At 49.8% G+C, this 27,123-nt stretch overlaps 4 protein-coding genes across 4 annotated transcripts; 3 read left to right on the plus strand and 1 right to left on the minus strand.

Moving 5' to 3' along the window:
• Positions 1-5,839: 5,839 nt before the first annotated feature.
• PFICI_14185 (uncharacterized protein) lies at positions 5,840-7,495 on the plus strand (the record flags this gene model as incomplete). The annotated part of the gene is made up of 5 exons (XM_007842766.1): positions 5,840-6,447; positions 6,509-6,636; positions 6,708-6,825; positions 6,902-7,189; positions 7,252-7,495. 5 exons carry the CDS (start codon positions 5,840-5,842, stop codon positions 7,493-7,495), a joined length of 1,386 nt encoding a protein of 461 aa, XP_007840957.1.
• Positions 7,496-15,443: 7,948 nt separating this feature from the next.
• On the plus strand, positions 15,444-16,339 carry PFICI_14186 (uncharacterized protein; the record flags this gene model as incomplete). The annotated part of the gene is made up of 2 exons (XM_007842767.1): positions 15,444-15,474; positions 15,978-16,339. 2 exons carry the CDS (start codon positions 15,444-15,446, stop codon positions 16,337-16,339), a joined length of 393 nt encoding a protein of 130 aa, XP_007840958.1.
• A 5,219-nt stretch (positions 16,340-21,558) lies between these two features.
• On the plus strand, positions 21,559-22,993 carry PFICI_14187 (Mannose-1-phosphate guanyltransferase; the record flags this gene model as incomplete). Its single annotated transcript, XM_007842768.1, has 4 exons — positions 21,559-21,565; positions 21,691-21,734; positions 21,870-22,016; positions 22,094-22,993. 4 exons carry the CDS (start codon positions 21,559-21,561, stop codon positions 22,991-22,993), a joined length of 1,098 nt encoding a protein of 365 aa, XP_007840959.1.
• A 1,802-nt stretch (positions 22,994-24,795) lies between these two features.
• Positions 24,796-26,635, minus strand: PFICI_14188 (uncharacterized protein; the record flags this gene model as incomplete). The annotated part of the gene is made up of 3 exons (XM_007842769.1): positions 24,796-25,241; positions 25,304-26,298; positions 26,373-26,635. The coding sequence occupies 3 exons, from the start codon at positions 26,633-26,635 to the stop codon at positions 24,796-24,798; spliced, it is 1,704 nt and encodes a 567-aa protein (XP_007840960.1).
• Between the last annotated feature and the right edge of the window lie 488 nt (positions 26,636-27,123).

Here is a 27,123-nt window from a genome sequence, read left to right on the forward strand (position 1 = left end):
GTTGCTCGCAGGGTCCGTCCCGCCCACGTACGCATATTGTACAGCGGTACTACCTCCATACTACGGTTACAAGATGGAGTATCTATCCCCAATCATTTTGTCCAATTGCCGACTGCAGTGGAATCTGTGGGAAGTAAGATGGACATGCTGACCTGGCCACTGACTGGCTAACTTGACTGCGTCTCGCTGTGCACTGCCCGCCTGCCGCCAGCTTGACTTTTAACGATGACTGCAACTACACGGACATGCATCATACTACTGCCGGTCACTGATTGCAGCACAAGGACGAATCCGGTCTGTCCATGATAGCACTGTGACCAGCAAGCAGGTAGAGCAGCAGATCCGACCATGTTGAGATTTTCCTACGATTCCGTACGTACTGTCGTGTATCCGAACTGACCATGCATCCAGTGCGTGCCACTTGTCCTGCTCTGGGCAAACTCCACCCACGATGCATCATTGCCCTCGTCCCACTGGTCCCCTTGCACAGCAGCCCACATCCTCTGCCCACTGCCCGCTCCTACTGCAGGTTTGGCCCAATCCAGCGTCAGCTCAGGTACGAAAGGACAGGAGAAACAGCTCATCGCTCCATCGTCATTACGAACAAGTTACAAACGACTGAGACGCAACTAAATGGAGTCTGTGGCTTGCTGGTCTAGCTGGTTGTCCTAGCGATTCATATTCTTCCCACCTGATACGACTCTCAGACGAGAGGGAGGAGAGAAAGAAAAATAATAACAAAGAAATCCACCCATTATCTTGATTTGTGCCGAGTTGGCCCGGCTGGGGTTCGGCAGCCAACGGAGCCATTGCGGAACTTCCAGAATAATAGCCGATTGACCGGCAACCTAGTTTGTACCACCAGGTGTGTGTGTTCTGGCCAGACTCGATTTTTCTCAGTGTATCAAGTTAGTGCACAGCACGGGATTTGGAAATCGCATTGCCATTCGACGGCCAAGGTATCATGTATCCGATCTGCACAACCACTTCTCAAACAGGGAGGGCATTGCAACTCAACCCCAGGCCAGTTGCCAGCTGTACTACCAACCAGTTACCACTCCGTGAGCCCATGCATAACGCTCGATCTCGGATTATGGTGAATTATGATGTGAAATTTCCGAGGAACATGCATGAGCATGCTCAGGGCATATTCGCCCCCCATCAAAGTCTCCATGTCGTCCTCGTCGTCCTCGTTGGGCTTGCACGGGAAGTTTTTCCTGGCTATGAGACATATTCTACATCCTTAGCCCAGATCTTTGCGAGATACGCACTACGTATATCGGACTACTACGTGCAATATATCAGCGGGCTGGTCGCTGTGGTGCTCTAGTATCTTTGGCTGCCGAGCGCTACGTAGCGATCGATCCGTCTCAACTCCATTACTCGCGCTGTCGATTTTCTAATTGAAGCTATTCCTGCTAGACCCATCTGACTATTATGCCCACTAGTCAGACCTATATGGCTTGGGCTCGCTCTGAGCGGACGTGGAGGAAGACGCGCTATATCTCTGCGCGGTAAAGGCGTAATCTAATGAAAACAAACAAAATGAACAAACATTGCACAGCCTCTGGATATTCTATTAGATGGTGACGCTGACAAGCGGGCGTCTTCGGGCCAGCAGCAGTCGCAGAATTGGGATCGCAAGACGTTTCCCTCAACCTGTCTCGAGGCACAGTCGGCGAGAAAATGCGTCGCATAGATTGGCCTGCCTGCCTGCCCTTTGACATCCCTCCTCCACGAAAGATGAACCCCGCGCTTACCTACAGCTCTAAGTTGTTAGCCTTTGTGTGACTGTCGATCAATCAATCAAGCTCATCCATGGGAGGAGGGGGAGATAACTAAGTGACCATCGAACCTTGATCCTAGCCTCGGCGATCCAGATAGATATCGTGACAAGTTGAGTGCGCGTAGTGTAAAACTACTACAATGTGTGCGCATTGACAAAGATCCGTCTCGGGATGGGCAACAGGCGCGCGCGAGGCAGCTAAGCCAAACCCTCCTCTGGGTTGAACAATGTCCCAGCCCTCGATGACTTGCTTGCAACGGAGGCGCCTGCAACTTCGCTGCGTCGTTGCTTTTTTGCCTGAGGAAGCCTGAAAAGCCGTTCCCTAGCCCCAAACGGGAAGGGCTAAGCGGACGATTCATGGTGGATGCGGGAAACAAACGAGGCTTTTCGGGTGTAAGCTGGAAAATTCAACTTGAAGAGTGAGCAAGCAGCCAGTAGAGCGCAGCCGGAGCCATTTCAGACAGTCAACGGGACGCCGTTCAACGTTCAACACGGTCCAATAGCATAAATACAATATGGCCTATAGAATATGTTACCATGACGTTTATTACCTACCGCCGACGATGCACTGTCCGTTACCTGGCCGCTCCTCTTGTCACTGTTGCTCCCGCAGACCCTAAAACTCTAAATAGTGCCATGACCACCTGCCACCTGGGCACCGCATAGTACATTATACTAAACCATCTCCCAGCCACGTGCAAGTCCAGTCCATTGACATGACAGATTCATGCAGCGTGTCTACACGACATATTTCTGACAGGTTGGTGGTTTGCTTCGTCTTCAAACTGCCATGGATCTGATTTTATGCACGTGGGCGCCCATTCTGCAGGTGTCTGCAAGGGCGTCATCCATTCACACGAGAAATTTTTTGAACAAGCTATGTGCGTGGCTGTCAAATGTCAATCAAGATGCTGGCTATATAGCATACTACCAAAACGCCCTAAGGCAAAAGTAACGATATATGTATGTACTAAAGTATGTATGTAGGTAGGTAAATGTAGGAGGCATGCAGCCCACTTTAGAAAATCTGTTTCTGCTCCGTTTCACAACGCACGTCTCGCACAATGGCTTTCGCCACATCCCGCGAGGACCGCGAAGTATATTTCGTTCGGTACTTGCGCAGTAGACGAGGCAAAAGTGGACATTGTCGGAATCGGTCCCGGTCGCGTGCGTACGAACTTGGGCCTTTGCAGTACTACTGTACGGCCTTGAGGTCTCGTCCAACATAATCTATTTCTCGGTGGCAATCATCCGTCCTTGCAGTAGGGTCGTCTTCGTTTCTTGCATGCAAGGGCTGCGAGGGAGACGCTGCTCGGCTGCCGATATGACTTGCCTGCCTGCCTTGGTATGCCTTAGTCTTGGGCCTCGAATCAGCTACTATTCACCTGCAGTCTCGTCCACGCCGAGCACTCATTCAGGCATTGTCAGCCTCATTATGACGACATGCCTCGATGTGAAAGCGCTATAGGCGACATGTGTTGGGCCATTTACCTTGTGTAATGACTACTGCTCGAGTGTCTGGTCATTCTTCGGTTTGGGCGGCCGGAAATGCCTGGCTGGGCTGAGCATTGTCCAATCTAGACGAGCCCAGAGATTTAGCTTGATGAGTCTTGGGCATTCTTTGCGGGGACTCGCAAAGATGCAAACGCGGCAGAGTCTGCAATGGGGCATCTCATGGGGCGGCTCGGGCTTGACATGTCGTCTGGACTCTCATGCCTTGCGCAGAGACACCCCAAGATGGCTTCGCTACCGACGAGAAGCAAGTTTGCATCAAGCTGGCACTCGCCCACTTCAGGCAAGCACGGCGGCAATGTGCATGAGATCATACGGTGACTTACTACTACAGTACATGATTGCTGCGAGTGCGTTGAGCTAAATGTCCTGTCTGCCCCCCAGCCTCCAAGTAAAATAGACTCGTCTCCGGTTGGGGAAAAAGAAAATATAGCAATCTCCCAGTTAAACGCCTCTTTCATAGAGGCTCACCGCCATGCGCTCAAAACACGCGGGCGGCCAGTAACAGTTTCTTTTCAAGGTAAGTGCATGTAGTACAATTTATATTTACCTTGTTGACACGCGTCAAACACTATATTAAAAGCTGCCACGTGTTGGACTGACTGAATATACATGAACTTGACAGCTGCCAGCTTCAAACCATTGTTGATGCATTAATGTCGAAACTTCGAAATCTTGTAACCTACAAAAGATATTATTCTGGCGGTCAGCCCTGCCGTTTCGGAACTCTCCCGGCCGGGCGCCACAGGGTCTGCCCATTCCGTGTCTTTGACTGGGAAGATGAGCTGAATTCTATCCCGTCCCCCAACCCCCTGCCATATGGGTTGCTTAGAGTTCTCCTATACCTGGCTGAGAGAACTTTATGCCGCATGAGCATGTGTTCAGGGCTGTCGGCCTCTGACACAGAACTTGAAAGATCCATAACATGGAAGATCCTAATTTCATGGCACTTGTTTCTTTATGTATGACAATATCGATATCAGTACGATGGCAGGCCTCGTGGGCTGCTCGCTTGGAAAGCTGGTTGCCAGGTTATTCAAATTATCGTGGAGGCAATGAGAGCCCTGCCGGTTCATCATCAGCCTCGCTCGATGACTTTTACGGTCGTAACAGTTTTCACAAAGCCCCTGTAGCTACAGGCTTCTGCATGTATTGGAAGCAATAGAAACGTCTAAGGATTGTTAATTCGCAATAGCTTTTCCAGACGGCGCAAAATTATGTGTTGAATCTTTTTCCATATGGCAATAAGTATTTCCAAATTGCTCTGATTCAGATGAAACATCGCTTCTATAGATCAGTCAATTTGAATAAGTCGAGTTTAGTAAACACTCCCCAAGATGAGCTCATAGATACGCTCTGCCTAGTCGTGATTAATAAGTACTGCAACAGCAACGACGTTTATAAAGAAATGGGAGCGGACCAAGAAAAGTACAAGGAAAGATGAAAAGAGATACTAGCATAATGAATACTAGGGCTTGCATGAACACTCCAGACTCCAGAGTCCATGTAATACGGGTACCTATAGGATTCCAGAACGGCCATCCCAACTTGACGGTCTGCTGGTCTTTCGACGATCATAAGTCGTCTCAATGAATCGTGGTGTTCATGTGAGCGTGGATCGACCGATTGATACCTGGCATGTCGATCAACTAGAGCAGTTGCTGCTCGTCGAGATGTGCGACGACAAAGTCATGATATCTTCAGACCAAGAAAACAGTCGCCTCAAATATGAGCATTCAAAGCCACGGTGTTGTAATGACGGTTGTATCTGTACAGATGTCGCCTCCGCAAGAATCAGGTAGTGTTGTAGGTAAACGAATGCTGTGCTGATGAAGCACGGAGATGTGAATGATTTACTTAGTGCTGGCCATTTATTACGCCACTGGAAATGGCCAAGCATTCTGATCTATCGATGCATCAGCTTTTGTCTCATCTGAAATTGGGAAGAAAGTGGAACATGGTAAAGAATTGATTCAGCGTTGGTAAGAAAAGTAGCTGGACTGTCGACTTGTTCTCGTTATGGCCAGCTACATAGTATCGCATTGTCGTGGAGCTGGTAAAGGGAGTACGTAACGAGGAAAGACCCTCATCAGCAGCTACTATGTAGGCCGGGGAATAGCCGGCGGCCCATTTTGGGCCCAAGCACCCGCGTACCCGCAACAAGTGACATCAATTTCAAGGTCGGTCGCACTTGACCCCGTGATCACGGGATCGGATCGTTGAGCTTCAAATCCAAAGAAAACCGAGTATCATTCTATGGCAAAATTATTGGTTCAAGAGTGAAGGTCAGCGCCAGGTTTGCGGTTTTTCTTTTTTTTTGCTCTGTTCGAAACTGCTTCCAACAGTCGCGCGGATATCCCCAGCAAGGGAGGGGGGATGCTTCTGCCCAACCACATCAGACCTTGATCCTCACATACAACCCAACCCATGCCGCCAACAGTCAAGAGTCTCGCCAACGCTCGTCAACGAGCTCTGTTCATAAGAAAATATCCCAGGGCGGCAGGTTCGTCAAAGCCTGTGAAGTCGTCAAATTCTTCCAAGATGGCCGACGAAGAAATTGTGTCCCACATGGCCTCGCTGTCGCCTTCGTCAGCGACGGCACCCAAACTGCCCATCGACCCCCTTTATACCAGAGAGCCTCCTATCATTGATGATTTGATCACCGTTACATCAAACGCTCAGGAGGGCACCATGGATTCCTGCCTACCTTTACTGCAAGCCCAGGATGATAGCATCGAATACAACATTCATGGAGTGCCTCACCTGCGTCGACAACGCATCATCAACTTTCTCAAACACACTATAGGGCAGCTTCCGGCACCATTTGTCATGGCCGATGCAAGTAGGCCATGGTCTCTGTACTGGGCACTGAACGGAATGGCGCTGCTGGGAGCCGACATCTCGGGCTATCGCGATGGGTTGATCGCCACTGCGCAGCATCTGCAGAATGACAGTGGCGGCTTTGGTGGCGGCTTCGGTCAGCAATCGCATCTGGCTACCACGTATGCAATGGTCTTGGCTCTGGCTATCGTTGGAGGTGAGGAAGCCTATGAAATCATTGATCGAAGAGCCATGTGGAAATGGCTTTCCTCTTTGAAGCAACCCGACGGAGGGTTTTCCATGTCCCTCGGCGGTGAGGTTGACGTTCGGTAAGTGCGGCCCTGTCTTGTACATATTTGTGACTCACTTGCTAAGCACCATACCATACAGAGGAGCGTATTGCGCGGCTGTTATTATCTCGTTGCTCAACATTCCCCTCGGTCTGTCTTCGGACTCGCCAGCAAGAACTGTAGGCATCGAAGACCTCTTTACTGGTCTGGAAGGCTACGTGCGAAGATGTATGGCGCACCCTTCGATTATTTGTTATTATTACTATTGTTGTGTGTGCTACGCCTTCTAACGCGTGCAGGTCAAACCTACGAGGGCGGTATATCCGGCAAACCGGACGCCGAAGCGCATGGTGCATATGCGTTCTGCGCTCTGGGATGTTTGACCATACTAGATGCGCCCCATCGCATTATCCCCAGGTATGCAGTTGCTCACATCCCAACCACTCAGAGGTTGCCAACATATTGCCATGTTCTGATCCAGATTGTTCCATAGAGCTCTTGATGCACCTCGACTGATCTCTTGGCTGTCGGCTCGCCAATACGCCCCCGAGGGTGGCTTCTCTGGTCGCACGAATAAGCTTGTCGACGGCTGCTACAGCCATTGGGTGGGAGCATGTTGGCCGCTCTTACAAGCTAGCCTCGCAAGAGATCACAGCTCCGCATTAGAAACTGGTCTTCCCTCGGGCCATAGTTTCTATGACCGTGAGGGTCTGATACGGTACATCATGTCCTGTGGCCAAGACCACTCCTCTAGAGGTGGCATGAGAGACAAGCCCGGACGGTAAGATCCCTACTCCATTCTGTTGGTGGGTTATGACAAATCATGCTGAAACTGTACCCAAGACGTTCCGATGCATACCACACCTGCTATGTACTCAGCGGGCTCTCGTCTGTACAGCATATTGTCAGCGCGGACACCTCACGAGATGAGCAGGTGGCAAACATTACATGGACCGTGCAACCCCATATGGACGATCGGGTCTTTGACGAGGAAGACCTGGTCGAAGCGACAGACCCCGTCTACGCTATCCCTCAGAAGAGTCGAGAGGAAATTATGGAATATTTCTTATCGAAGCCGGGATTCTGACCCGCTAATGGGCCGCATACAAAGTGACCGCGTCCGACGCGGAGCGAGCCAATACGATATTGACCATTTGCGGATTGTTTCCTGGCCGAACAATGCGCGGATCGATGTATAGCACTAGATCGTTCGGCCTCAAGTGCGGAATATTGAGCGAAAAAGCGAACATCGCACACGGAAGAGACAGCTCATGAGCTAAGGGGCATCTAGTATTGGGATGCCATATTCGCCAGCATTGGCACAAGGATAACATCAACTGGACATGACTTTGAAGGACTACAACTATCACTTTCACGACTATATGCGCGTGACTGAAACCTTAAAAAAGAAAGGAATATGACGTTTAGAGCCAAAACTCCCCCTATTACAGCTGCCGGCTGGTTGCAAGTTTTCTCGCTCTGTCTAGCACCCAAGTATGGGCCTCTGTCTCAGGGGTCATTTTCCTTGACTAGGCTTATTTACGGCGACGGCGGGAAGGCCCGCCCAGGATGGGTAATGCCGAAGCTGAGCTTTGATGGCTTTTTGGTGACTATCAGGGTCCTGTCCTGACGGGTCTCGGGCCAGAAACACCTGACAGACAACTCATCATAGACGCGGTCTTGAGAACTGGCCGGATTTCGGGTCGGGGGACATGACGACAGGTACACGCGCCTAAGCCCTTTTAGAAGTTCTTTACAGCATCATGCGCACCTGGTCGCCATTGAAAGAGATCGCATAACGCCATGCAGTATGTACTGCGTGTGAGGGACGGAGCAAAGGGTTGGTCCAAGTCCTTCGCCCGATTGCAGTGGAACAGTAAAACCCATTCTCACGGGCACAGCGTGCATTCGCCAATCTCCATATGCGGTAGGTCTGTGACACAATCCCAAATCCTTCAATATTCTTCAGCAAGGTGCGCTCTCTTTCCCCCCTCCAGGTCGCATCGCTTATCCACATGCCTGGAGGAGAGAAGACAGCCAGCCCACTAAGAAGCTGCTGCCGCAACAAAAGCTCGTGAGCCCAGATTCTCGGGTTCGATACCACATTGTAATGTCTCGGGAAAAAAAAAAAGAAAACCAAAAAAAGAGCCAGCCTCAAAATCTAAGACATGCGGCAAGCAGGTAACGTAGGACAGGTATCCAACGATGTGGTCAATGTCATACCGTGATAATCTCGAGCCAGTGGAGTCGAGATGTTGGGACCATAATTCCCTACTCACTGTTTGGGAAAGCCACCCGTTACGGAAAGCACAGTAGATATGTACAGAAGACCTGGGCTCGATTTCAATAACTTTGAATGGCAACAAATTGTTCTCAACGTCCGTCTCGACGGCCCAGAGGTGGGACAGGCCGAACACATGCAGACCGTCGTGCTAGTCATGGTCCCCACTCATGTATCTTTTCTCCCTCCTCCCCCCTTCACATATACCCATTTGATTACTGGAGCCGATGGGGGTTCTTGTAGTTACAATTTTCCTTGACGTGGCGGTTCCTCGGTTGGGTTTCGTAGTCAACGCGACCTTTTTTTTTTTTTTTTTTGTGCAAACCCCTCCAGAACGACGCAATGGTACAGATAGTAGTAGTATTATATTTACCCCCTACATGTACATAGGCAGATGGAGCAACCAGCTAACCTTACCGGCATGTAGATGAATGACTTGGCATGATACCGCCCCACGGAACAATTGATCTACTTTGCCCATGGGACGACGCGGTACTATTATTCTGGAGTTTCATATGTGAGATTCCATTCGCGGCATTTCCCATCTATCTTGACTTGCTTGCACGGCGGTGGGCCACATGGGAGAACAAGAGGGATGAAGTGTCTATCTACCTTGAGCTCGAGCTATCATGGCGAGTTATCAGGTCAAAGATACGTATTCCGAGCACGTTCCGGCTTGGCAGTGTACACATCACTGATGGAAAAGACCATGGTCATTTTTGTTTAGCTCTGCTTTCCTTGAGGAGGGACCCCTACTGTCAAAGGTCAATCCCTGAATATTCAATGTCGGCCGTTGCTAGTAGTAATGTAGTATGTAGTCATTGCTCAGCCATGGTGGCCCAAGAGAGCAAATAAGAAAAAAGGAGGGGGCGGGGTAAAGTCAATTCCACTGAACGTTGTAGTGTAGCACGCAGATTCATCAGATCAAGCGGGAGGTCCAATCCCCCCTCCCCGTTCTTAACAGTAAAGAGGGTATATAACAAGAACAAGAGATGAGACGACGTAACTCGGGTAACATTGGGAATCATCTCATGATTGCAATTGTGATCAGACGAACAAAGTTTTGTCTGTCGGCCAACGAAGCACAAAAGAGTTTTCCCGTAGGACAAGGAGGGAGGGAGAAAAGAAGAAAAAGTGGGTAGTTTAAGTGTTTTTGTGGTATGTATTCCATAGCCCCAAAAACTTACCTAGCTTCTGATGAGTTGGACGAAGGAAGGGGCCCAGACGGTCAGGATGCACGACATCGAACATCGTTGCCTCCCCTCTCTTTGGTGGGGGAGCGGCGGCGGCGGCGACGGCGGCGGATTCTGTTTTGCTTTGCTTGCTGCAGGTGGAATTCCATCATCAGCTTACTTGATGTGCCAGCAAGCAAGCAAGCAAGCAAGCAAGCAAGCAAGCAAGCTCTTTAGCGCTCGACGAACCAATACCGTTCGTTTGTTCGCCTGTCAATGAAGACTCCCCACGGTATTACTCTCACACTCTCTCACCCCTCCATTTCGTCAGACCCGGCAACTGGGAGGGGCCAAAAAAATCAAAAAAAATCCTATGCCGATGGGGCCACCAAAAAGAAGGTTTTCCCGTGGATATCCACGGACTAATAGGCTCGTTTCGATCTCATGGGTTCATCTCGGTATATATCAGGGATTTCGTTGGACAATGGCAGAGCTGCCGGGGCGCTTGCGGATTGGTTGATCTAATCTGACATACATAGATACATCGACATGTGGATTTCCCTTTCTTTTCTGCTCTCCTCCATGCGCGTGTACTCCGTACGTGTATATGCGTGTACGTGTGTGTGTGTATGTATTTTGGTGCCATTTCCCTATTGCCCTTTCCGTATGCCCCAAGCAAAAAGGCAGAGGCTACACAAGATATACGCACATGCGCGCATGTTTTTAATGTTATGGCTTGACGCACTCAACTGATTGACCTGGCCAGGTGCCACCATTCATTCATTCGACAACCTTTTTTTGTGCCACATGGTGGAGCGATGATGTGTCCTCGTCGTCCATCCACATCCATAAAAACGTTGACCTAGCACTGGGCCACGATGAATGGTCATTTTGCAGCGAGTGGCTGATAGTTTCTCTTTTTTTCTTTTTCCTCTTAGCCTGTGCTTCAAAAAAGCATTTCATCGGGTCCCTCTACGTTCCAGAATATTTCCATCTTAGCGGCATCTTTCTCTGTCTGCCTCTGCCGCCCCCACTCCAGAGTAGGTACACCACAACAGACAGACATGCGACAAGTGCTGGTTCCGTAGCATTCATTCGTTCTCGCGGCCCATCATGGTAAAAGTAGATCGTGCGTTCCTCAACGTCTAGACCATACACGTGAGATACGTACCCATCACCAACTGTAACCTACCTACCTACCTACATGTGGATACTCTATTACCAACTCCCATCGGGACAAAATGCGTCCTTCAACACGCATTCATACCTTCAACCCTCTTTTAACGCCTCAGCTGCACAGTATGTACGTGCCGAGACAATCTATACTCTCCTAGGACTACGTACAAGTCGATCAGTCGTCCTCGGTCCTGCAATCGCCGCCTTCACTTCACGCCACCTTTTGAAAAAGATTATCAAGAAGCTGCAGGCGATCCTCCTCGTTACAACTTCGGCATCAATGCCGGTCTATGCTCATTCCTACCATGTACAAACAAGAAAATATCTGGGTAAATGGTCGTCCCTCTGCGGTCACCAATTTCCCGATATGCAGGGCATCATCTGTGTGCTTGTTGGTGTAGGGATTTGCTTGCCCGGCATAGCAGGGCAGGCTGGAGTGCAGACAGACAAGACGATCAAGGAGGATTTGTATCGTCGTGTCTGTGTGTGTGTGTGTGCATATAGATACGGTAGGTAATCTAGGAGGAAGGAAGCATGAAATAGGTATCTCGTCATGTATGTATATGTACGGATATACAGGCATGTATATCGTACAGGGTCACTGCGCCATGCACACGCCTCTTCTGGTCGGCAGGGAATAATAAGTGGTACCGTCTACCCCAACTGGGCCCAGTCGTGATCGCGCTTGACTCGTACCTCATACCCGCCAGTTTGGCCCCCAGTGCCAGAAAGAGAAAGTGAGGTAGTAAGTTGAAGAAGTCGAGAAGAACAACCAGAAAAGCAAAAGAGGAGAGCGATGAGAGGGAAGACTGTGAGAGAAGAAGCGAAAAGCCGGTGCCGATACATACAAAGCGGCCAACCGAACTGACCGACTGACAAACCAGACCAGCCATAGTACTCGTCTCTCTCTCTCTCTCACTCACACACCAACATTTGAACTAGCCATTCCTGCTTTAATATCAAGCGGCAATGCCAACTCATCATTGCATGAGGTGTTCAAGCGTCCATGTCCTTGGTCTCTCTTCTTCGCCTAGTTGCCTTGTACTGCTGGGCGATCCTCCAGTCAGAGCCCGCCGTGCGCCTGTAGGCTCTAGATGGCTTGCTGCCGGCCCTGGCAGGGTCCCCAGCCCAGGGAGACCTAGAAGCCTCCCTTTGAGAAAAAGGCAAGAAGAGAAAAAAATTCAAGACCTACTACTTTGTATCTAGGTTCAAAATTTACTGGCGCGGGGGAGGGGAAAACGGCAACAAACCCTGGTGGTAAGCTCTTATTTTATTGTATTTTTTTTCCCCAATACATCAATTTTTTTCTCTTTGAAATTGTTCACCGCACATTGTGTATCCGTCTTTTGTCTCGACTCGGCCAGAGACCAGTCCAGTCCCTTATGGAATTACCTACCCATAGAGCTACTGCTTTCCTAGGGACTTTTCTGTCGCACTTGAGGACCCATCGAGAATCCAGAAGAGGAGCCAGTCAAAAAGTACCTTCTTAGGTTACATGCCAGAGTTACGCAGCGTGCTTGCTCTACCTCACTTTTATTACTGGGTAGGTAATGACCGACTGTGATTCTCCTATACCCATTCAAACTGTCAAAACTATTCCAGCCAATTGCTATATGAAAATCATTCTATAATATTGATTGAGTTGGTGATTTGCTAGTACACTCTCTGTCATTCACTACCGCCGCAGTACATAGATGCATACATACATTGATTACTGTTTCGACAAAGAGCGTTACCAAGCAAGCAAGCCCCTCCTCACCTCTTGTCCCTCTCCCACCGTCATCGGTCAGCCTGATTTGTCAATTGGCGCCTCCCCCCTCCCATCCGAGAGTCTCTATTTTCGGCCGCGTGCGAATCGCCCGTCTACTTTAGCTGCTATCCCGGCCCCAAGACCAGGTATGGCCTGTCTCTACTTTGCAGTCTTGCCCACTCATAGGCCGCATTTATGGCCGCCTCCAACATATGCCTTCTCCGTCTTCAGCTTGTTGCCCGCCAGCGCATCGCCGCGACGGCGGCGGCGGCGGCGGCAGCGGCAACAGCAGCAGCAGTCAGTTGTGATTTTTGCTTAGCAATATGGGTAACAAGAAAAAAAAAAATTTAAACAATCAAGACTCATCGTCACAACGGTGATACCACTGACTGTTGCTCCATCCCTTGCCCGAGCCCCTCAATTTCCTATTGATTCCCTCATTCATCCGGCTTGTAGGTAATGTACCTCTCTCTCCCCCTTGCTACTCATCAAAGCCCCTCTTTTACACATTTACACATCCTGACCAACAAGTCTACTCTGTACCGATTCACCTATCTTCATCATTCTCGTCATTGTCTGAATTGAAATGCCTCCAATGTGTATATGATGGTATATGATCCAGGTACATGGGTCGATACAGAAGTACTGGTTTTGGTTTTGTCTCCTCCGGTCTCCCAAGTAGTACCAAGCTTCTTAGGATTGATCCATCTAGAGATCCATTTATCAGACACTTGATGCGCCTGCAGACAAGCAAGCGTCAAGGCTGGGCGGTAGTGTTAGTGACAGGTGGATTTGTATTATGCATGTACGTGGGGAAATATAGTCGGTGGTTCTCCCTGCTACCTACTACTTACTACTAACTACATGGACTACATACTAAACAGTACCGAACTCTCTTGTCGTCTCGCCATCCGAAGTCCAAACCGTTTTTCTCTCTCTCTCTTTTCCTGTACAAGAATGTTTATCCCTGCCTACCCTTTGAGATTTGATTGCTGATGCATTAGCGGCTGCCAGAGTCCTTACCTGCAGACAAGAACGATTCGCTTCTGCGACGCTGCGTCCCTCTTTTTCTCTCTCTCTCTCCCTTCCAGCTGGTGCTACTGTCTTTTGCCTCTCTTTCTCCATGTATCTATTTGTCTACCTTTCACCACTTCTTCCCTCCCCGCTAATACACCCCCTGGCCATGTGCCAGGCACCACCCTTCCCGGCCCATCTCTGGAAGGTCCATATGGTGGTTACTTGAACGGTGGCCCGGCCCATGGAACACCTCATAGAGCGTCAGTGGTTCCTTCTCGTCGTTTTCTCTATGCCCTGCCCTTGGCTTAAATCGTCATCGGGTCCATTGACGGCGCAGATTGGCCGCAGGACTGGTCGGTCGGTCCCCCGGCTTCCATCATTCGTTGTAATGATTATTATTATTATCAATATTTGTTCATTTTTATTATTCCCCTTTGCCACTTCACTATGCCTTTCTCTGCATGTACCCTACCGAGAGGTATTTTCCCCTCCTCAGACTTTGCCATTCTCACTTCCATCGGTATCTTTACCATTGGAAAGAAGACCCCTGGTCCCTCTGGATTGGCGCGCGCAAGAGTTGCAGCAGAACCCGCATTATTGCCCCATCATTACCAGACCAGGGTTTGTGGCGAGGATAGGTTGAGTGAGAGAGCCGAAGGAGAAGGGAATAGTAGGTAACAAAAAAAAAAAAACCGGACACAGAAACCTGGTACCGACCCTATTCCGTCCAAAATCCCCTTGAGTGCTTTATCCAAAAATTGATCGTCTCTCTCACACTCTTGTCACTTTCAACGGGATGATACCCCCATGTGTACCCTGTGGAGTTGCCTAGTCCTCTACCTGTTTTATCAACTGGCAACGAGACGCGCCAACACATCAAGATGGGGTCGCACTCTCGAGAGAGCCGCATCTCGACATGCGTCCGCCTTTGTCCTGTCCTGTACCCTTAAATTATTTTATTTCATTTTATTTTCTCTCCTTGTATTCGTGCCCTCTCTCTCTGTGGTCCGTCTCCCTCCCAGATCCCCGTACATAGCAGTAGTCATCTCGGCCTTCTCTGGCTTTGTTTCCGTCCTGAGAATTAATCCCTGCCCCCGCACATACAAAACAATCTTCTGCAATAAAGCACACATGTCTCGCCTTCGATGGACCAGACTTCCCGCACCACAACCTTGAATTGCGTAGCCGGACCTCCTTCTTTTCAACTTACATACTGCTGCTGCTGCTGCTGCTGCTACTACTACTACGACTATTACTACTACTACTAACAACACACACTGGACATCTCACACACATCACACCTCCTGTGTCGTAGCACAGCACAGCCAGCTCAGCCCTTCCCTCACCGTCCCCAGCGCTGCCTGACCGATATTGGGATTCTATTGCCTGTTTGCCAACCTTAGCTGCCTTGCCTTGCTTTCCTCACCTTTCCCCACGGTTGGGCTTCATTGCATACTCTTCCCCCCAGGCCCCAGGAGCCTTCTCCGGATCTCTCCCCGTTGCTAGCTGGCCGGTCGGACTGTCTTCTGCCCTGGCTGACAGACGGACAATTACGCCGGGGAAGCTGCCCAACCTTGGAATTGGCCATCAATTGACCCTGTTTTGATCCATTGGGAAGCCATTGAGACATACCGACACCATGGCCGGCTTCTATATGCAATATCTCGAGAGTAAGTCAAAGAAAACAAGCGATTTTTTACTTGGCTAGGAAACTTTGGTCATCTCAACCATGACATTGAGAACAAAACAAGCAAGGAAACAAACAAGCAAGAAGAGAAGACAAGAGAAGAAGATGATCCCAAAAGAACTGTCGTGATGTGTGGGGTCGTTTCCCCATGATAGCAGTCCGTCTTACATGTGCCAACCCCTGCATCGTGAGTTTGACGTGCAGACTGCCATTGCGTTCCTGCGCCCGACGGCATGTCATGATGCTTTTCAGCCCCACGTTTGCTCCTTTTCCTGGGGGCCGGGCTGGGTGGCGATCGATGCTTTGCTGTTCATTCTCAAGACGTCAGATCGATGCGAACGTTTGTGGTTGGGCTGTCATGCATACGAATAGATGTCCGGGGATCTGGCTTCATGTTACCCGGGCTGCTGGGGCGCTGCAGCCCTGAAATCGGGTCCAGCTACAGATCGTCCCTCAAGATCAGCAGCTAACCTGGGGATTCTATAGGTTTATGCCGACGAAGAGGGTGGCAAGACCCTACTTACGAATGCTACCGTGATTCGAATGGCTACACTTGCCTGGTTTTGGTCAACGGTCGCGAGTACCAAACAGATCTCACATACGAATCGGATGGCCTCGCTCAGGAGAACGCCGCCATGAGAGCCTTCATGGTGTGCCGGAACTTTTCTGTCAATGGTGGGATGCTCGCCCGCAATGGGATTGTGCAGGGCCTTCCTGCCACCGACTCTGGCAAGCACTCGCGTTCCAAGAAGACGCGCCACCACAGCTCGTCCAGCGGCCACAGGAGCCACGGCAGCCACAGGAGTGGACATCACTCGAGCAGCAGCTCTACCGCCTCCTTTGATTGAGGAAGCTACCTACCTACCTACCTAGCACCAATGGGAAAAAGCCATCCGGGGCAGAGACACCGTGCTTGGCTGACTGTCCTGGACCAATGGATAAAAGCATCGGGAGAAGACGCAGAAAGGCGCAGATCTTATGACGATATACAAGTGGATGAAGCTTCGCAGCTGGATCTCTATGGATCACATGGGAGAATGACGTGGAGTTCTTTTATTTTTCTTTTCATATCTGGAACCATTTCCTACCAGGAGAGGGCTGGATTCCACACAAAATTTGCATAAAACGACGATTTATGACGACTTGACGAACCATTGACGAATGACGAGACGACTTTTTCTAATGATACAACATTGGCCGAATTATACGTTTTTCCCGCTTTGACGTCCCGATGCGCGTTCTTATGAATCACTTTCTCGCCCGAAAATAACAAAAAAAAAAAAAAAAAAAAAGAACTTATGATGAATTCGATTCCATGATTTCTTTCCACTATATCGGACTGGGTACCACAGCACCGGACCGGATTTCCTCACTTATGCGGACTCTATCTCTCTCCTCTCTAAAAGGCAACCCTGTCGGGCGCGGCCTTTTGATTTCACGTGCAACCTTTTGAGCACCAGGGGATTTCTCTACTCATGACGCAACGATTCATCTCAACCATATTTGGAGTGACTGCTTTGGTATCATTCGCTGCAAGATAGACGGACTGTCACTGGGCATTTACATGGCAAGGAGAAATTCATGGGCATCTTCTACTTCTTCCGCCGTCGTCTCTGTGGTCTCGCTTGTTTTCCCTTGGCCCTCTGGAGCGACGATGCGAAACGGGTGCTGTCCGTCCGCGCAATTGGACGGAGAACCCGCCACCTTCTGCTTCTTGCCGTTCGTCTTTGGGACGCCCGCCCACAAGGAGCTGTTTTCTAGACTACCTGGTGCAAACGGACATTTTTTGTTTTTGCTTTTATCCCCTGTTTCAGCTCATGACCGTGAAGACGAGAGGGAGGATGCGGACAGAAAGAAGAGGAAAGGGGATGAGAAGACATGTCGGGTTGAATGTTCCATTCCAGATGATGCCGAGCAATTCTGATGGAAAGCGCATTGAGCGGGGGGCTTTACTTTTCCTGACAACCGGGCTTCTTTTCTGTCTGAGCCGATTTACTCCATGTCCAAGATTCATGGCCGCGATGGATGATACGACCTCGAAATGATGCTCATGACAAGACCAATTATCTTATACAGTTTTACATACTCTTCCTTAACCGAAATGGAAACACTCGACTACATGATGGAATTTGTAGCCATTTCGAAGGACTCATTGTCTCGTGTCATCTTTCCTCATCTCTTGTGGACGGGTTTTCAATACCTTGAGTGAGTGAAAGCTTTGGATCGACTGATGGAAAGACGTGTAAACTAGATTGATCAGGGTCGTCGCTTTGGGGACCTTTCCATCTCAGGATAGGAGCGCCGGAAAAAAAAAAGGTGATAGTCAGCAGAGCAATTGGCGAATCATAAAGCGGGTGTTGTGTTTGATAGGGGTCACGGCGCGTAAATAGGGTCGGTTTATAGCTAATCTTATCAAGGTGTCGCTAGCCAATCAATTGACTAGGGGACCTCTTCTCCTCCCCCCCTCCATACCCATTTCCCCATATAGGGGAGTTGGGAAAGCAAGATGCTATTACGCTTATTACCCGTTGTTTGCCCGGGCTTTTGTTCTTTGGTATAGCTCGTACAATTGGTATGATCAACCCCACCCGCCGTGTCTTTTTTTGCTCTTGGGAATCGGAGCGTGGCGTGGCTCTTTTTGACAAAGAACCTAGCGAGGTGAGATTTGTAGACGTGGTACAAAAATACTTTCCTGATGTCTCGTCTATCGTCCATAGTGCTTGATGTTGGCGAAAAGATTGGCTGTCCTTCTTCTTCTTCAACCCTACGAGGCTCTCAGAATATCGCTTGAGTACTGAAATAAGGGATGCCGCTGGGGCTTGCTCAGAGTATCTCAGGGCAAGTTCATTTGAATGACCAACAAATCACGCGTGCCTTTTCAAGGTGAGTATCAAGGTGAACGGACAAGGCGGACAGACAGACCCAAAGAAAAGATCATTCTGACTTGGCCATTCATGTTTGGCGCTGGCCGGGTGTGTTTGGGGTAATCGGGCGTATTAAGAAAGAGGGACCGCAAAGTGGCAAGGGTGTGTATTGGTCTCGGCAAGCTAGAGGGGGGCAAGGTGGGAAGAGAGCAGGGGTTTTTGGGGGGAGGTTTACGCATAGTCGGCGCGCCCTGCACTGCCTCTTCCGCCGAGGGGAGCCTTGGAGGAGTATATTATAGAGGGCAATGATATGATTTCTTGCTAGGATGGGATTGCCTGTATATAAGTTCCCGGCGGCAAGGTCAAGATTGTGTCGATAGATGGTCGGTTACTATGGGTTAGCCATGGCCTGAGAAACAAACCACAGAGGAAATGGTTATTCAAGTGACTCAAGGGCCCGGGATAAAAATCTTGTGTCGTGGCTAAGATATGTTGCGACCTGAGCATCCTAGTAGTCTGTGGCATATTCCAGATCGGCCTGGCCACGGCTTGCGTGAGCATTGTTTCGCAGACACGAGATCATGGGAACGTTGAACAGCATGATCCGATCCAGACCCCTCCGTCGTAACTTTTGAGTGCATGCGACGGGAAGGGGAAAAAAAAAATCAACACGCACGGACTATTGTATCAAGATGGTAGTCAGACTGGATACAATAGTAATAGTCGGTCTGTGTTTCCGAACATGGTCCGCGCTGGTACTATATGTAGAGGGCTTTATTTGACGTTTATTTGCGATTAACCATTTATCAAGCTTTCTTAAAAAGAGTACACGGGCCAGATGCGAGCACCATGTGGGTTTGATATGAAAGCCGTGGATTTGATGCCCGTGATACGATTAGTGTCTAGTTATTGTAGACACATACACCACCACCACCACGAGGTCAGATTAATGACAGCATGTTGACATATGTCAAGAATCCTCATTGTTTGAGACTTTAACAAAGTGACTCGCAGATTTCACCAAGCTTGTTTCAAAAAAAGACATTCCCTCATCACCCCCCACACGCTTGAAGCTTGGGTAGGGCGAGGGGGGGGGGTTCCGATCCGAGGGGCGATCCCGTCTTGACTTGACGCGTCAACTACTGAATGAGGACAGACATGCGTTGTCGCGTCCCGCCATGCGAGTTCGTTTTACCCCCTCCCCGTTGAAAAGAGACCAGTCTTGCCACAGAGGCTCCAAACGAGTCTGAAGAAGTAGGTTATAGACGGACAGGAAAGGTTCTCGCGACATTGAAGAGACTGGGAAGAAAAGAAGAAGAAGAAATAAAGGGGGGAGGCAGGCCAGCCTCTCTAGTTACCCTCCAAGGTTTGTAGTATGTGCAGCCTTGCCTATAATAACTTTTTTTTTTTCCCTCCCCATCCTCTCTTCCTTTCCTCGTAATTCAAAAACCTACCAATTTCGCCTGGACACATGAGGGAAATTGGGCATCACGAGGTAGTTGAGGTGCTGAGTACTTGATTCACCAATAGGAAGAAGCAATTCGCCAACGAGCCCACCCCCGAGCCACCATAGAACAGATGTTAGGGGAGGGGCCCGGCGGCCCATGCAGATCGGAATTCTTATTTAGTTGGCTTTTTAGCAGCGTTCCCTAAGGTAGGGCCGCAGGGTTCTGGGACCTGGAAGTCTGGGACACCGCGACAAGACGACGGGAGCCAGCGCCAGTGGTTGTGTCCATGTTCGTGGTGGATCCGGGTCGGATTCCCCCTTCGCATCCCATCAATGGCACTTGACCCTTTTGTGCAACCGACTAACCCAGGGCCAAGAGCTGTCTGGACTATGTAATTTGCTGTGTGTCGGAGGTGAGCGACGACAAGGTGTCCTTTGTCTTTCTTTTGGTTTATTTTTCTCTCTCTCTCTCTCTCTATTGACAATCCTCGTGTTCCCCCACATCCCCTCGAAAGCAATACGATCATCTCTTTGAAACCATGTCATTCATCCAATGCCCTGAACTGAACAACCTAGGCATGGATGGGATGGATCTATTTGGGATCAGCTTATATGGAACGTTGTAGTAGCCAAGCTACGTACTATTTTATTCATCACGTAGCAAGAAAAAAAGGCAACAGAGTATCCCTTCTTCATGGACTGATTCGTTCGTAAATTAAACAAACCAAAGTCTCTGTCATCTATGTTGTAGCAATGAATCAATGCATGAATCTGGCACATATTGTCTTCGTCACCTTCCTCCATTTCGAGTCCACGAATATCATCAATTGCTGCAAGTTGGACCCTCGGTACATCGCTCGGTCCCTACGCGTACCTGGTAGATATCCCAGTACCCAGCTCCTTACTAGGTGCTCGAGTGAGTGCCAGAAGTGTTCTAGAATCTCTCGTTCCCGCTGCAACAACGCTCCCTTCAAACACCATGACATTTCTGCACCGTCCTCATACCGGACCTCGACATATGTACGTGGTACCGTCAGTAACATGTAGACTCAACAGGTACAAGATTGAGATATTGTGCACACAAGCACAAACAAACACAAACTGGTAGAACGAGACTCGCAAAAAAAAAAAAAAAAAAGACTCGATCGATAGATGGTATTCGAGGTCCCCACCCCCTGTCTGACTTCTATTCAAACACGCAGCCAAAGAGAGGAGCCTGGGCGCGGGTGTAATTAAAACAAGGGAAGAAAAAAAGAGAGTCATTTGACGCGACGCACCAGAGAGGCTCCAGAAGTCATCGAACCAGTCCCAATTGAGAAAGGTTTACCCTGGCTGCCCCTTGAAGCCAACCTAACTATTTTCTCCGCATTGCATTGGATCTGCTGCTGGCCTGTCCTGTCTTGTCCGTCTCTGGTCTTCTTGTCCCATCAAAAATCGAACGCAGCGCGGCGGCGGCGCACCACTCACTCGCTCACTCACTGACCAAGAGGGACCCGGACCCCACCCAACGGGCCCCAACTTTCTGAAAGAGCCAAAAGTAGCACCCAGACCACCATCCAGCTCGTGATTTTCTACACTGCACCTACAAACCTTCCAGCAACTTGCGCAGACCTTCTTGACAGTTGTTCTGCCTCTTTAATTTCTTCTTTCTTCTTGTTCCGTGTTCTTTCACTACTTCTTACGCTCGCTGTCCGCACCCGTTCTCCTGTTCATTCTTCACGACCAGGACCAATTTACATCCCACAACCAATCCAACATGAAGGGTAAGTTGCTCAGCTCAGGGGGTGGAAGCTCTGTCATAGGCCCCCCGCCGCCCCCCTTTAAGCTTCTCACTTGACGATTTATTCATTGCAGAGCTTCTGAAGCTGACCGTGATGTTGTTTAACAGCTCTCATTCTTGTCGGCGGCTTTGGCACCCGCCTCCGTCCTCTCGTACGTCTTTTCTCAATTGCTGCAGCTGCAGCTGCTCCAATGCCCCTATTCCAAAGGCGTGCACTTGTGGCAGCTGCGCCGATTCGCCATGAACTCAATTCGCCATACTAATCCGCCGTTGCGCCCTCCCGACAGACCCTCACTCTGCCCAAGCCTCTGGTTGAGTTTGCCAACAAGCCCATCATTGAGCACCAGATCGCTGCCCTCGCCGAGGTGGGCGTCACCGATATCGTCCTTGCCGTCAACTATAGGCCCGAGATCATGGAGACTCGTCTCAAGGAGGTTAGTTTTTGCCCTGTCCAGCTCGCAATCTGTCATCTTTGTCGTGTTCCATTGCTTATAATGTGGGTCCATCGCAGTTCTCCAAGCAGTACAACGTCAACATTGTCATCTCTGTCGAGAGCGAACCCCTGGGCACTGCCGGTCCCTTGAAGCTGGCGGAAGAGATTCTTGCCAAGGACGACTCTCCCTTCTTCGTGCTCAACGCTGATGTCACATGCGAGTACCCCTTCAAGGCACTGGCCGAGTTCCACCAGGCCCACGGTGATGAGGGAACCATTGTCGTGACCAAGGTCGAGGAGCCTTCCAAGTACGGTGTCATTGTGCACAAGCCCAACCACCCCTCGCGAATTGACCGCTTCGTTGAGAAGCCCGTCGAGTTTGTTGGTAACCGAATCAACGCCGGTCTGTACATCCTCAACACCTCCATCCTGAACCGCATTGAGAAGAACCGCCCAACCTCGATCGAGCAGGAGACCTTCCCTGCTGTCGTCAAGGACGGCCAGTTGCACTCCTTTGACCTGGACGGTTTCTGGATGGACATGGGTCAGCCCAAGGACTACCTTACCGGTACTTGCCTGTACCTGTCCTCTCTTGCCAAGAAGTCGCCCGAGCTCTTGACACCCAACTCGGAGCCCTATGTCTACGGTGGCAACGTTCTTGTTGACCCCAGTGCAAAGATTGGCAAGAACTGCCGCATCGGTCCCAACGTGGTCATTGGCAAGGACGTTGTCATTGGCGATGGTGTCCGTCTGCAGCGATGCACTCTGCTGCCAGGATCCAAGGTCAAGGACCATGCCTGGGTCAAGAGCACCATTGTCGGCTGGAACAGCAGCGTCGGCAAGTGGGCCCGTCTCGAGAACGTCACCGTACTGGGTGACGATGTCACCATTGGCGATGAGATCTACGTCAACGGCGGCAGCGTCTTGCCCCACAAGAGCATCAAGGCCAACGTTGATGTTCCCGCCATCATCATGTAGAGTGGCCTTTTTCGACTACTCTACACGAATCTACTGCCAATTCTGACTTGTTTCGGTGTATATTCTGGCAATCCGATTTTCCCCCTTATACGATTTGATAATCAACGTTTCCTTCCTGCGTTTTGATGGACCAGAACCTTCTCCCCTCGACACTATATTTCAGTTTCAACTATGATTGCGGAAACCGGGCGTTCGTGCCACGGTTATGAAAACTCGACGTCCTCGGTTTTGAAAAATGGGCCTCGGACTTTTGCGGTGTATGGCACTTTGCTGGGCCACGTCACCGTCGACGATGTATTGGAAGGACACTGTCTTTTGGATCGGCACCAAAAGAATTCCTCTCTGAACCGAGAGGATGAGTTACAAGAGACGCTCTTCTCATTACAAAAAGAAGAAAAGAAGAAAAAAAAAAAAGTAGCGTGCGTGCGCAGCATGAGCGAATAATGATTTGCATTGGTTGACATTGCATGGCATGCGAGGGGGGGTTTATGAATATTTGGTAATCCTCCCTTTCTAGAGCGTATACTAGACCGATTCCCCGGGCTGTCCCGAGTCTTTACGGTAATGAAGATCACTTGGACACTGCCGACTCGTGGGAACGTGTTCTGGTGGCCGGTCTAGGGAAAGGCTACCTGGAGTTGATGGCTGTTGAGCGTGGTGTTTTGCCAGCTGGATGAGCTTAGATAAAACAGAGACTATCTTGACTGGTAGTCAACAAGCAGATAGCTGATCAAGATTTCACGATGGTATGAGCACATGCTATCAGACTAATCATCGATCACGAGGGCTATGGCTCGCCTACTGCGGCGTGAAACTCGAGAATAAAAACGGCTTTTGTATTTTAGTATGACTTTTGAAAACGCCATTGTGAACCTGTTTCCGAGGACGCTCTACCTGCTGCAGAGGGGCCCCCAAACATGTGTGATCAGCCCACATTAGATGCGTGCTTCAATTTACGAGAAGTAAATTCGGAATGGCTGTGCTTGCATTGAATTCGGATATGGACATTGGTCCCTAATCAAGGAAACAAAGAAGTAGAAAACAGAACTATAATATGACGGTTTACCAAGCTGAACATGATATCCATGTTTCCAGTGACCGACGGAGTCAAATACTTGCCGTATTGCCAAAGCAAGTGGTGTTGACCAAAGGAGAAAACAGAAAAAGAAAAGACGAGGATGGAGAGACAGTGTCATTGCATTGTCAAGAGGGGAGAGCAAGGAAATCAGAATGGTGATGATGGGCCAAGCATGTAAAGCATTGGGCAATTGCCTGTAAATGGTCACTGGCATTTCAAGTTGAGATACTTCCATGAATAAAGAGAATATCTTGCAAGTGCTGATGAAGCAACCATGTTCTGTGGATCAAGAATCATCTTTATCAAAGCAGAGGAAGCTGATAGTTTCTTGAACAAATTTTTTATGGTATTAGGTATTTGATTGATTATGTGCGTCTCGAATTCTGAGTAGCCGCATCGAAATATATACAGTTTCAAGCTTTATATCGCTTCTTGAAAGGGGGAATAACAATTCTCGCTAGTCAAAGCGGACCCCTCTCATTTCCATATCATCAGATCTTTAACCCTCCAGTACGCCCACACTGAACTCCGAGCAATGCAAAACCCAAACAAGACCCCCGATTCACGGGATGGTCTGCGTGCCGCTTCCCTGCAAAAAATGAATGTCCAACCTTAGACACAAAACCCGTACACCATAGATCAATCATGATGCTGTACATGGCGGGGAAAAGTGAGAGAGAAAACGTCAAAACAGAGAATGAATCTAGTCAAGATGGGAAGAGCTTTAAAAGTCATCATCCTCATCCTCCGAGTCGTCCACGACCCAGCCTCTGCTCATTTCGACGGCACGCTCCCATTTGCCGTACATCTTGGCGACTTTTCTCTTCTCCATTTCGGGAACGAATTCTCTGCGCCCTTGCTTGCCCTTCATGATGTTTTGAATTTGCTTCAAGCTTGACCAGCAGTCGCGGTGAGCAATACCGGCAGCAATGGCGGCTCCGAGAGCAGTGGTTTCGCGCATGGCGGGACGCTCGACGCGAATGCCGGAGAGATCGGCTTGTGTTTGCATAGTCAGGTCGCTGTTGGACATGCCACCGTCCACAGCCAGGGATTCCAGTCGGTGACCCGAGTCCTTCTCCATGGCGTCAAGAATTGCGCGTGTCTGGAAGCAGGTAGCCTCGAGGGTAGCACGAGCGATATGGCCCTTCTTGGTGTGCTGTGTAATGCCGACTGGGAGGTACAGTTAGTAAGATGGGACAAAATAGACGAGCGACGTTGCAGATGGTACTTACAAAGTGTGCCTTTGGCGTCATCAATCCAGTATGGCGCAAACAGACCACTGAAAGCAGTGACAAAGATGACGCCGCCATTGTCACCAACACTCTCGGCAAGCTCCGTGATTCTCTTGGAATCTCTCTCGAAACCCAGGTTGTGCAATAGGAACTTTACACCAGATCCACCAACAGCGATACTGCCTTCAAGCGCGTAAACTGGTTTTCCATTGTCACCAAAGTCATAGGCAACGGTACTGAGCAGGCCGTACTTGGAGATGACGGGCTCATCGCCAACGTTGTACAGCAAGAAACATCCAGTACCATATGTGTTCTTGGCCTGTCCAGGTTGGAAACCGCACTGGCCAACAAGCGCTGCCGATTGGTCTCCCAAGCATCCGCAGATCTTTACTCCGGCCAAAACGCCTGAGTCGATCTTGCCGTACATCTTTGGGCACGACGAGGGTACGATCTCTGGGAGTGCTACCTTGGTAGGGTCGATTTCGAAGAATGACAACAGGTCATCGTCATACTTCAGAGTTCTCAAGTTCATAAACATGGTGCGGCTAGCATTGGTGGTGTCGGTGACATGCACATTGTTCTTGGGGCCACCATTGAGCTTGTAAATCAGCCAAGTGTCTACAGTTCCAAATGCAAGGCGTTTCTCGTCATAGGACTGCTTGACGGCTTGATCATTCCGGAGCAACCACATCAATTTGACGCTGGAGGGGTATGTGCTCAGGGGAAGACCGGTGCGCTCAAGGATCATCTCGGCACCCTGCTTCATCTTGAGCTCGCGGACGAGGTCTTTTGTACGGGTGTCTGGCCAGACGACGGCATTGCCCAGGGGCTCTCCAGTGTGCTTGTCCCAGCAAAGAGTCGTCTCCCGCTGGTTTGTGATGCCGATTGCTCTCAGTTGCGATACAGACCAGCCTTGCGAGGTAAATTGCTTGACGGCTTCGTCCATGCAGTCTTCTACTGACTTGATGAGGTCATACGGATCGTGCTCGTGCCATCTGCGAGTGGAATTCTTGATTAGTCGATATTCCGCCACCGGGGAGGATGATAAAATTGAGGATTGTATACTCACCCCGACTCTGGATAGTGGTTTTCAAACTCGATCTGGTGGCTAGCCACAATATCCGCTTGACTGCTGAAAATAATGAAGCGAGTAGATGTTGTTCCCTGGTCAACACTGCCAATGAACCATTCGTCCGGGTTGGGGTTTGGCTTTGTGCCGTTTACGCCGTTGGTTGTGTGCTCGCCATTGACGCCATTGACACCGTTAGTCTTGTGCTCTCCGTTTACACCATTGACACCATTGGTGTCGGTTGCACCGTTTGTCGCATGCATATTGTTGCTAGGCGTTGCAATTTGTTGGCAATGGTAAAAATCCTTGGTCATACAGGTTTCTGCGTATGACGTAGTTGTGAAGGCTCTCGTCAGGAACAGAGACAAAGATGGAGCAAATCCGTTGCTTCTGGGCCTGGTGGTGAGAGCCTGGGTAGAGGGGATGGAGGTGACAGAGTATGAGGAGTATGATAGAAGAACAGAAGAATGAGCCGACAAGTCTGGCACGAAGAGGGAGGCCTGGCCCTAGCTATATGGACGACGGCCGCGGCGGCGGAAAGGGCGAGGGAAATTGGTAGCCGGGGGGTGGGCCGATGCAGGAGGGATTGATATTATCGTGGGGGTTGAGTCAAGCCTAGAACTGGGGCGGGTATGGTGTTGAGAATAGTGCTTGCAGCTAACAGCGGAAGGCAAGAGTAAGCGCGTGTATAGTATAGGGGCTCTTGCGCCTTGTCGTGGGCCAAAGGAGGTAGCGGAAGAAGTATTTATAG

The sequence above is a fragment of the Pestalotiopsis fici genome (genome assembly GCF_000516985.1).
Source record: "Pestalotiopsis fici W106-1 unplaced genomic scaffold PFICI_Scf_12, whole genome shotgun sequence".
Taxonomy (NCBI): domain Eukaryota; kingdom Fungi; phylum Ascomycota; class Sordariomycetes; order Amphisphaeriales; family Sporocadaceae; genus Pestalotiopsis; species Pestalotiopsis fici.